This window comes from Lactuca serriola, chromosome 8, assembly GCF_051521515.1.
Source record: "Lactuca serriola cultivar US96UC23 chromosome 8, Lser_US96UC23_V15, whole genome shotgun sequence".
NCBI classification, from domain to species: Eukaryota; Viridiplantae; Streptophyta; class Magnoliopsida; order Asterales; family Asteraceae; genus Lactuca; species Lactuca serriola.
Window position 1 is genome coordinate 274063692 of NC_136415.1, and position 11211 is coordinate 274074902.

Sequence of the window (11211 nt, forward strand, 5' to 3'; positions counted from 1 at the left end):
GAAAATAAAAGAAATTGGTGTTCCCGAGTTTCATTAATGGAAGGAAATGAAAGAATCACTTTCCCTCATAATTCTCCTTCTGATCTGGGAGAGTTTGGAAATAAATAACAAAATGATTAATTTTCCTTCCACTTTTCTCCAACTCAAGAACATAAAAGAAAATTTTGTTGTCATTTCCTTTCTTTCATGACTTTTTTTTTTTTTTTTTTCTTTCCTTAAACTTAGAAACTAGATGTAAAGGTCTTAAGCAAGTTCTTTATTTGAGGTAACGTCACATTCTTTATCTCCCATATTTTCATTCTCACTGTATTCACTAACTTGACCATCTAATCGGAATCTTGAAATCAACTCCAAAACCCGGATGATAGTTTGGTTTAATTGTCAGGTCGGCTGGACCTATTCAAGTCTCATAGTGCAAAAAAGTGAAAGTGTGAAACCATGTAATTGGGGCTAAAATTGTGACCATAATTGGTTGAAGATGTGCCATAAGTTCTTGAAAGTAATATGAAAACCATACACAACTCAAATTTGTTTGTCATAGAGTAGTAGATATTGAAAAGACATAAAAATAAAAAACAAAAAATAAAAAATAGATGGGGATGTAGGTGCTGTTTGTTTTTTTGAAGAGAAATTGTGTGAAGTCTGCGGACCACCTCTACAATCATCTGTAGCAGAAGAGGTGGAACAAACAGCTGCAACATGTAATAAAAAGTATGTTTGTTTTTTAACGTTTGAAAACTGCTGTAGTAAGTTAAACTAAGGCGTGAAGAGGTTTGAAGCAGTTGGTTTAGTGATGCGCCACGCATCACACGCGCAATAGTTTTTAAGCAGAAGTCTTCTGAAAAACAAACAGCTACAAATGGCCAAATGCTGCGCGGCACATCAATAAATGGTTTGACGTTTTGAAGTGATTTTTTTGAAAAAAAACCAACAAAACCCGTATAGACTCCTAAAATGACATCGCAAGTAGGTTTGCAATGGCGTGTCAAATTTACAAACTTAAACAAGGCCAAAAAAGTGAGCCAGTGTCAAAATGCGTGACGCCATTTTAGAATTTTAAAACGATACCTACAATCCGGCTAGAGCTTACTTGAAAGCGAAAACCTCCATCAATCCTAGGTAATATAAATACTCGAGATGCACTTTACATTTTCAAATCCCGCCGGCTTCTTCTCACTGCTCAAAGACCTATAATCTCGATCTCACTGAACACTGCTGCTCCGATATGACCTTCTACTTGTTCAGGTTAAGCTCCGGCGATGTGGCTGGATTCAAACTGCTGTTTTCATTGGCGATTATCTATGGATTGTTGTCTACGGTGGCGTATTACGTTACGCACATGAAATTTATTACACCTTTAGGCATCGACGCTCCTCTAGATCGGTTTTCTGAAGCCAGAGCAGTTGAACACATCCGCGTTTTGGCTCATGAAATTGACGGTCGTCAGGTACACATACACTTTGTGTATTGATCGTAATTATAAGTTTACGTATCGTTTTACTCAACGGCGGTGTTAATTAATGGAAAGAGGTTTGGATTTTATATAAAAAGAACGCGTATATACATCCATATTGTCTTTCCGTTCTAAAGTGAAACTAGTCGGCGTAAGTGACATGCTTGCGGAATCTGGATATCATTAATGGAGCCACCTTTGGCGTTTAGATGTGTTGCCTCTGTTAACTTCCCATCATGCTTCTAGTTTTGTAAAGTATTTTGGTTTCCAGTCCTTTGATTTGTGCTTTACCTTATTTAGGTTGATAACGATTTGCTCTAAATTCGGTTCATCCACAGAGTCATCACATATGATTCCACGTTAAGGGTAGTTTTGAAGCTAGACAAGCTTAGCTTTCATCTGACATTCTTATGTTATTAGTTATGTCACTGTCCATGTCTAAGAAGAAACAAAGATAGTAACAGTGGTCCATCTGAGAAAAATAACATGAGAACCTTAAAAGGGAAATTGAAGTTAACTGATAATGTGGTATGCACAGATTAAACTATAAACTTTTAGATGAATTTGTGACAAAACAAGCTGATCGACCATTTGACTGATTGGTGAACATATATTGACTTTAATTGTTGTCTTCCTCTCACATGCTGGAAGTGAAAAACCATACAAAACTTTAATTGAATCAAAAGCCCTTAAGTTGTTTGTTCTTGATTAATCTTAATGGGTTATTGATGATAGGAAGGGCGTCAAGGTTTACATGATGCTGCCAAATATATTAAGACACAATTGGAAATGCTGAAGGCCCGTGCTGGATCTAATGTAAGGTTGGTATTTTTTGTTTGTTCTTTCTAGAAGAATATATGCAACTAATAAAGGTTTACTATTATTATTATTTTTTTCTTTTGACTGTTTCAGGATTGAAATAGAGCAAGATGTAGTGAATGGCTCTTTCAATATGATGTTTTTAGGCCACAGCTTGTCTCTTGGATATAGGAATCACACCAATATAGTAATGAGGTACTTCAAGATACTGTCAACTGATCATAATCATATAGAGTTTCTTCATTACAATTCCCCATGGGTATAACTTGAGCTAACTTGCAGGATTTCTTCATTAGAATCAAAAGATACAGACCCTTCCATTTTATTAAATGGACATTTTGATAGTCCACCTGGATCACCAGGTGCTGGTGATTGTGGTTCATGTGTTGGTAGGCTTCATTTCTTGAACTTTTTTACTTTTGTTATCCATATTCATCTTACAAACATGTTTTAAATTTCATCATTTTTTTGTTCACTTGCAGCATCTATATTGGAGATAGCACGGCTAACAATTGATTCTGGCTGGGTTCCTCCTAAGCCACTTATTTTTCTGTTCAATGGTGCAGAAGAACTTTTTATGCTTGTAAGTTCTTTATGATATACTTTCAACTGTAAAAAGAAGAAATCACAAAACAAAGGCTTTCTATTGGATGCTACAATTGTGATTTTTAATCTACATACTTGCTTTTCAGGGTTCACATGGCTTTATAACAACTAATAAATGGCGCAATACAATTGGAGCTTTTATAAATTTGGAAGCATCTGGGAATGGAGGGCTTGGTAAGTAGTTGAAGCCTTGTTTAAATGTATTTGTGCTTTCTTAAGATTATGCATTTCTATGTTCTGGTGTGATTATGTTCTTTGAGGTTTTTATATTCAAAAGAATATAATTATTAATTAATATTTAAAAATTACAGATTTTGTGTGTCAATCTGGACCTGGGTCTTGGCCTTCAAAAGTCTATGCTGAATCCGCCATACGTCCTATGGGCAATAGTGCAGCTCAGGTTTTACAATTCTCTATTGCTTCAAGGACAAATTATTATTATTATTTTTTTCATTCCATCATTGAATGGATTAATAAATTGTAATATAACCTGGTTTTATTTTAAATTTTTTAAAGACACAAATCTTTGTCAAGAATTTCATGATTTTTAGTTTAAATCATAATTTTATTTTGTAATTATAGCTAGAAATATTTTTTTTATTGTGATATCAGTTGGCTTTCACTGAGTTTCTATTATGCAAAAATTTTAGCTTTGAAAATAATATATTCTATAAACCATTACATTTTGCGCACTTTTACGATTTAAGCACCAATACTTTATCTTTTCCAATCAAACCATAAAAGTTTCAGCTTTCTTTTTCAAATTAATCACTTTGACCTGAGGATCAAAGGTCAAAACTGTCAATTTGAAAAATCTGAAAAAAAAATGCAACAACATCTTTTAGTGAAACCTGTGTTCACAGATTAAAATTTCCAATTTTGAAAAAATATCTGGAACTTTAATTAGAAAAAGAAAATGAAGTGTCCATGGTTAAAACTATACCAGTAATATATAATGAATAGTGTTAAAACTATACCTTGTATTTACAAATGGGGTTAATCTCATAAAAGACCTTATATTTTGTGTTTTTTCCGGATTAAACCTCATCCTTATTTTTTCCATGTAAAAGACCTTATATTTATTCATTTTTTCCAAAAAAACCCTCAACTTTGTCTTTTTTTTTTTTTTTTTTCCGAAAAAAACCCTCAACCTTCTAAATGATTCCAAATAAATCCTCAACTTTTCTAGTTTTTCCTAAAAAAGCCCTCACATTTTACAGCTTTTTTTAGAGAAAAATGCCTAAAAGGTTGCATCGGAAAAAATGAAAAAAAATGCAAGGTCTTTTTAAACACAAAATACAAGATCTTTTATGAGATTTACCGTTTACAAATAATATAAAAGAAAGAGTAGTAGGTAGGTAATTAGGTATGAAGTTGTGAGTTAATAATTAATGTATTTGAGTGTAATATTTATTTGTAGGACATATTTTCTTTTGTTCCTGGGGACACAGACTACAGAATGTTTGCCACTGACTTTGGGGAGATTCCTGGGCTGGACATTATCTTTCTCCACGGGGGTTATTTCTACCACACCTCAACTGATTCGGTAGAAAGATTATTGTATGACTTACCACTGCTACTTTGGTACACTTCACTAATTTTCAATTCCATGACTACCCTTCTCAACTCATTTCTCTAATTCATTCACTTTTTTTTTTTTTTTTTCTCCACTAGACCTGGAAGCATCCAAGCTCGTGGGGATAACTTATTCAATCTTGTCAAAGCCTTCACTATTTCACCTAGTCTAAAAAATGCACATCAGAGGGGAGTTTATAGAGACTCCGGTGTTTCAAAAGATGATGAGCAGCAGCCTATCTTTTTTGATTACGTATCATGGTTCTTGGTAGGCTTCTATGCTCTCGACTGTAAGGGTAATTTGGTCATTTAGTCACTTTATCTATACAAGACCTACGTGTTGTTTCTATTTTAACTTAATGAACTTAATATATAACAAACTTAATGGATTCAGTTTTATATGATGACTGTTTCTTTTTATACACAATATCTTAATAGGTTAAGTTCAGCCATGATTTTATAATTGGTATTTCAAAATTGTCCTTATATTTCACTACATAAAATCACATTTTCCATTTGTTTTTAATCTTGTAAGCACCCCATATCTATCTTTTTGTTTTTTAATCTTTCTATGTATTAAAATCTCTTCCTTTTTTTGATTTTTTTTTTCTGTTGCCGTTTTTTATGAACCAAGAAACCTCAAATATATATATTTCCACATTTTTTTTATCTAAAACTTAAATTGAATAGTTTGACTAAAATTTTCCAATGAGAATGCATGTACAAACGATTAAAAAAAATCCCAGAAACGTAGGTTTTTTTGTTGGAAAAATTCAATATGGTCTTTTTATTTAATTTGTTATTCTTTCTTCTTTTTATTAATTTTCCTTACCTATATTTTGATTTTTTTTGACGGTTGATCGTTTTTAATTTGTATAATATGGCCATTTATAATTTATTCTTTCTCATTACTTATGTTATTTGTTGTTAATAAATAGAAGGGTAAATTAGTCATTTATTCATATTCAGACAGTACAAATAAGAAACACTATTTTATATCAGCAACACGTTATCCACTCAGACATCATTATCCATTCAGTATGCTTTATCAGTTCAGGACTTAACAGGAAAAAAATAAAAATAAAGAAACAGGCTCTTTCTTTTTCTTTAGTAGCTGAATAAAAGATTTTTGTTTTCTAAATCTTGTTATTTATAAAATTCAGGTTTACTATTCTAGAAAGCAAGGAATGATATTTCATAGTATGCCTGTTGCCATCTTTCTACTCATTCCATTTTTTATGTGGTTTTCAAAGTGTGGCCTGAAATGCTCATTTGCTGCCTTATTTGACAACATTAAAGGTAAGGTAGTAAATTAAATTCTTTTGAAGTTTAAACTCTTGTTTATTTTGAGCTAATAATTTTAATTTGATCCTTTGGGGTATTTCAGGAATCTTGTTTCATCTTATTGGGATTATTTTTGGAGTTATATTCCCAGTTGTCTTTTCTATCTTGAGGTTGTTATTCTGCGCACAGTCAATGAACTGGTGAGGATTCTTTTTATTTTTCTTACTTGAAAAAATGATTTAATAAAAAATGTAACATTATTAAACAATGATTATTGTAGGTTTGCTCATCCTTATCTGGCTTATATGATGTTTGTTCCATGCTCACTTGCTGGGATGTTATTTCCAAGAATCTGTTGGAACTATTTTCCTCTCTCTCAAGCTCCTTATCTTGTCAAATCATCAAAACAGGTTTCTTTTTTTATTTTTTTGCAAGTCCTTTAGTTATATCAAGAAGCTTCATCATCAATAATTGAAGATTTTACGCTTTAACTAATGGGATGTGGCAATAAAATGTTAAATAACAGAGACACAGTCTCATAATATGAATCATAAAATAGATAACTAAAGTAGAAAGTATGTGCTGTATCATTAAATATTAGAAAACATATGATATAAGTCATAATTCCTTTGGGTTTGTTTCATTTCTTCAGATTCCAATTTCTTATAACAGATTACATTCCTTCAAGAACATGATGTGGACTTTCTTAATTTATGCTTCTCAATTCTCATATTTGATATTGTTTTTCAGGAACTTATCGATGAATCCCGGTTTTGGGGTGCATTTGGCTTATATGCACTCATCAGCATGGTGCGTGTTATTTATTATTTTTATTTAAAATCATTAAATTTTTCTGTTTTAGCAGATTGGTTTAATTATTTTTTAATTTGAAATCCAAGCAAAAGTGTCAACAAGTAAAAACTAATGCAAGATTTCTGAATGCAGGCTTATTTTAGTGCTGGATTAAGTGGAGGTTTCTTGACTTTATCTTTAGCTGCTTTAATGATTCCTGCATGGATTTTCTTCCATTTATCTGTCAAGTACTATGGTCGTGAATCACTAACGTAAGCATTACAATTTTCAGTAAACTTTAATAGTGTTTGGTTGGTATGATGGAATCAGAGAAGGAATGGAATTGTTGATTCCATTTGAATTGTTTTCTCAGGTCAGCAGCATGTTTTTTGGTACCTACATTACCTCTACTCTTACACAGTGTGTATTTTTCGGTGTTTCTTGTCCAATTTTTAATTGAGAAAATGGGTATGATGGGGTCCATTCCTCCTCCTCATGGTTAGCACTATAATTTCTCAAAATTCATTTTCATAATTCCTCATAAACCCTAAACGTAACTGATAGATATTTTTTTATTTTTATACAGGGTACTTTGTTCCTGATGTTATAGTGGCTGCAACTATTGGAGCATTGACTGGTGTGTGTGTGGGACCCATTTTACCAGTTATTGGTCATTGGTTGGCCAGATCATCTATTATGCAGTTCTTGCTGCATGCCACTGTGATTTCCATGGCCCTCTCTTCACAGTTTTTTCCATACACAATTGATGCCCCAAAAAGGGTTATTTTACAGCATACTGTTGTTACTGCAGGTATTTTAATTTTAATTAAACCTATTAAAAAAAGGGTTATTTTACACTACATAAAACTTTAAATTCTATAAAGACAACTGTAGTTTGGAAATTGTTCGGTCTAACCATTCGAAGAACTCTATTTTTTTTAACCATTAAAACACAAAAAAAAAAAAAAAAAAAAAAAAAAAAAAACCTACTTTAACTGGAAAAATATTCTTCCGATTTTTTTTGGGATTCCTTAACGGAAAAAATAAACTCTCAGTGGTTTTTATGGAATTTGGCCTTTAAATAATAAAATGACATTATCTTTATTATAACTTTTTTGAGAATAATGAACTTTCATTATGATTTATTTTTTATTTTTGTGAATAAAAGTTTGTTAATTGTAATCAAAATAATGCAAAGAATAGAGTTAAAGCTATACCTTGTATTTCCAAACAATATAAAAACATACACACACACACACATTCCATGATCCAACCAAATCTCTTTCAGTTTTATCTTTTTTCAACTGCTATTTTTTTTAACCTTTTTCTCATAAACAGATTCCAACCTCTTTTGATTAACAGATGCAGGACAAATCGATGACATCAGCTTTGATATATCTGTATTGGACTCCAATGCATTACCTTTCCTTTTCAAACATGCTCCTGAAGTAGCAAAACACCTCAAAATTGATTCAGATTTTTCATTCAACACAGCTAATCAGTCTTACCGAGAATCCTGGATGGTAAAACACTAAAAAATATTTACCTTTTTTTTTTTTTTTTTTTTGTAAGGAAGTTGGAGTTATGGAGTTTGTTCTTTTTGTCAGGCAATATATCCCCTGTCTGATTTGTTTTCAAGAAGCTTGAAATTCCCTGCTAATAGAGATGAAATCTTGAAGAATTATAGTTATTTTCCTCATATATCAACTACTAAGCAACAAACTACCTCCATTGATGGGTCCCGCAGAGTTTACTTGGAATTTTCTTTGGGGTATGCTTTCTTTCTTCCATTGGAATGAACAAAAAAAAAAAAAACTGTTTGTTTTGCCTGATGGAATAGAACATCTGATTTCTATCATTTTGTTAAATTTCATTCTTTAGGCCGGGGTGTTCTTTTTCATCAGTTTTAATATATTAAGTTTTTAATTAAGAATTTTATGAATTATTTTCTAAAAATAAGTAGAAAATATCTTCTTTATTATAAATATTATAATCATATTTTCATGTTCAGTTCCTTGAAGGAGGTATGGGTTACAGTCCTCAACATTACAGGCCCAATTTCCGGTTGGTCATTTGCAAACGCGACCCTTCCAGGTAATTTTTGTCCTATTCACATCACTCAGTCACAGTCAGAATCACAATCACAGTATTTTGTGACTTTTTGCAGCTCCTGAAATTGTTAAAGGGGCCCCTCCATCATATATTTGTAGACTTAGTGGTGTAGCCAAGGAAAACTGGACCTTTTGGTTGGAGGTAATTTAATATTCTATTTATTCAATAACAGTAATAAAATTTATATAAAATCAGTATTTATTTATTATTTTGTTTTATAGACAAATAGTCCCGGAGATATTCGTATTGAGGTTGGTGTTGTAGAACAATACTTGATGGAATCAATGAAGAAATTAAAAGATAGTTTTCCAGAGTGGGTGGATGTCATTGCATTTTCAAGTTTTTTGTCCACGTATATCTTTTAGTTTAGTACCAAACTTACATTTATTTATATTGTGTTGTTTTAGTTTCAAACTGTCTTTAATATCATTTATTTTATGGTAGCAATATAGGTAGTCACTTTGTTATAGTACTTGAAAATGTGTTGATTTGGTGATACTCACATCCTATTTATTGTCATTTTAGTGAATAGCTCATTTTTACGTATAAACATAATCTTGTAGCTTAAAATTCTTCTTGAATTCATGAAGATTAGTAACATGTGGAGTGTCATCTCTAGTCATCAATTCAACATTTTGACTTCTATGGATGTGAATCTTCATTCGGTTGTATATTGGAGGGTATTGCTTTGTTTCGTAACAAATACTTTATGACACTAATCAATGGCTTAAAGTTAATTATCAGAGTGAAATCAAAGAGAAAAGAACAAGATTGTTTATTGTATTGATTCTTGAAAATTAATACAAGCACAAAGCTTTTATACAAACTCAGACTAATTAACCAATTATCTAACAACTACTTAATACTAGTTAAGTTAACTAATTGTAGTTAGACTATCTTCTAACAACCTAATATAATGATGACATCATAACAAACTTAACGGTCAACATGACTCCTAATCACCACCCCCCCCCCCCCCCTCCCCCCCTTAAGATGAGTGTTGGAAAATGTTGTGCAAAGCCATCTTGGACATGATTGGTAGTTTATGACGTGCAAGGGCTTGGTGAACATGTCTGCAAGTTGGTAAGTGGTTTATATAGGTAAAAGCTTCACAATTTTATCAAGCATATTGTCACAAATGAAGTGACAATCAATTTCTATATGTTTAGTACATTCATGGAATGTGAGATTAAGAGCTAATTGAATAGTTGACTCATTGTCATAGAAAATGACAGTTGGTTCATTTTGATAAACCCCAAAATTATTAAGTAAATGATGTGGCCAAACAATTTCTATTGTAGCAATATCAAGAGCATGATATTCTGCTTCAGTTGAGGACCTTGACACAATTGTCTGTTTCTTTGACTTCCAAGGAACCATGGATTCTCCAATGAAAACACAAAAACTAGTCATGGATTAACGAGTGTCTGGACATCCTGCCCAATCTGATTCAGGAAAGGCACAGATCTTCAAGGAGCTGTGTGAAGAGAGAAATAAAACTTTGCCAGGAATTTAGCTTCAAATATTTGAGAAGATGGGTTACAGCTTGCATACGAGGAACTCGTGGATTTGTGACAAATTGACTTAACCTATTAACAAAATAAGTTATATCAGGACATGTAATTGTCAAGTACATCAGTTGGCCTATTAAACGTCTATAGGAAGCAGGATCATGTAATGGAATACCCTCAAAATTTGAGGTCTTACAAGCCGGATCCATTGGGTATTGAATTGGTTTCGCTACCAAATTACCAATATCTTCAAGTAACTTCAAAGCATATTGTCTTTGGGAAATAAAAATCCCTTGCTCAAACCTTGCAATTTCTGAACCTAAAAAATGTTGAAGTTTGCCCAAATTCTTCAATTTAAATTTGTTGCTTAAGCTCTCTTTAATGAGATTAATCTCAGACATAGATGCCCCAGTTAAGACTATGTCATCAACATAGACCAACAATGACACATAAGTCTTGCCAACTCCTTAGAATAATCTGCTTTGGACTAAATGAAGCCTTGAGAAATAAAAAAAGAGGAGAATTTGGAGTATCATTATTGGGAAGCATGTCTTAAGCCATATAGTGATTTTTGTAATTTACAGACCATAGGATTCTTGTCTGAATGAGTGACTGAAGGAGTGTAACCTTGGGGTAAGTGCATATAAACCTCTTCTCCTAAATCCCCATTCAAGAATGCATTATTCACAGTTAATTGAATAAGAGGCCATGACTTTTGAGTAGCTAAAGTTAATAAAATCTTGACATTAACCATTTTGCCCACTGGGGAAAAAGTGTCAAGAAAGTCAATACATTCTTATTGATTGAATCCTTTAGCCACTAAGCGAGCCTTATACCTCTCAATAGTACAATCTGATTTCATTTTGCCTTTATAAACTCATTTGGAACCGAGTGGTTTTTGTAAGTGATTAAAATCTATTAAATGTGCGGACAAGGTTTGCAAACACAAATTTTGAATTAATCTTTTATATCAATGATTACTAGTAATTAAGATCTAGTCAAGTCTGGTCAAACCAGTCAAGACTTGAAGTAAATAACTTCAACAAAGTATTCAAGAAG

At 32.2% G+C, this 11211-nt stretch overlaps 1 protein-coding gene across 4 annotated transcripts; it reads left to right on the top strand.

Moving 5' to 3' along the window:
• Positions 1-998: 998 nt before the first annotated feature.
• On the top strand, positions 999-9211 carry LOC145068330 (Zn-dependent exopeptidases superfamily protein). Of its 4 annotated transcripts, XM_079015282.1 has the most exons (22): positions 999-1119; positions 1246-1447; positions 2189-2274; positions 2366-2467; positions 2555-2661; positions 2755-2855; positions 2965-3052; positions 3190-3278; positions 4299-4438; positions 4553-4721; positions 5617-5752; positions 5841-5937; positions 6018-6147; positions 6488-6547; positions 6683-6801; positions 6903-7027; positions 7116-7340; positions 7892-8052; positions 8137-8300; positions 8541-8623; positions 8697-8782; positions 8863-9211. In XM_079015282.1, the coding sequence occupies exons 2-22, from the start codon at positions 1340-1342 to the stop codon at positions 9004-9006; spliced, it is 2520 nt and encodes an 839-aa protein (XP_078871408.1). In that variant the 5' UTR covers positions 999-1119; positions 1246-1339; the 3' UTR covers positions 9007-9211. The 4 variants fall into 4 exon arrangements, with proteins under 4 accessions (XP_078871408.1, XP_078871407.1, XP_078871409.1 ...); XM_079015281.1 differs by lacking the exon at positions 999-1119 and having other exon boundaries at positions 1126-1447; XM_079015283.1 differs by lacking the exon at positions 999-1119 and having other exon boundaries at positions 1311-1447; positions 2193-2274.
• The last annotated feature ends 2000 nt before the right edge of the window (positions 9212-11211 follow it).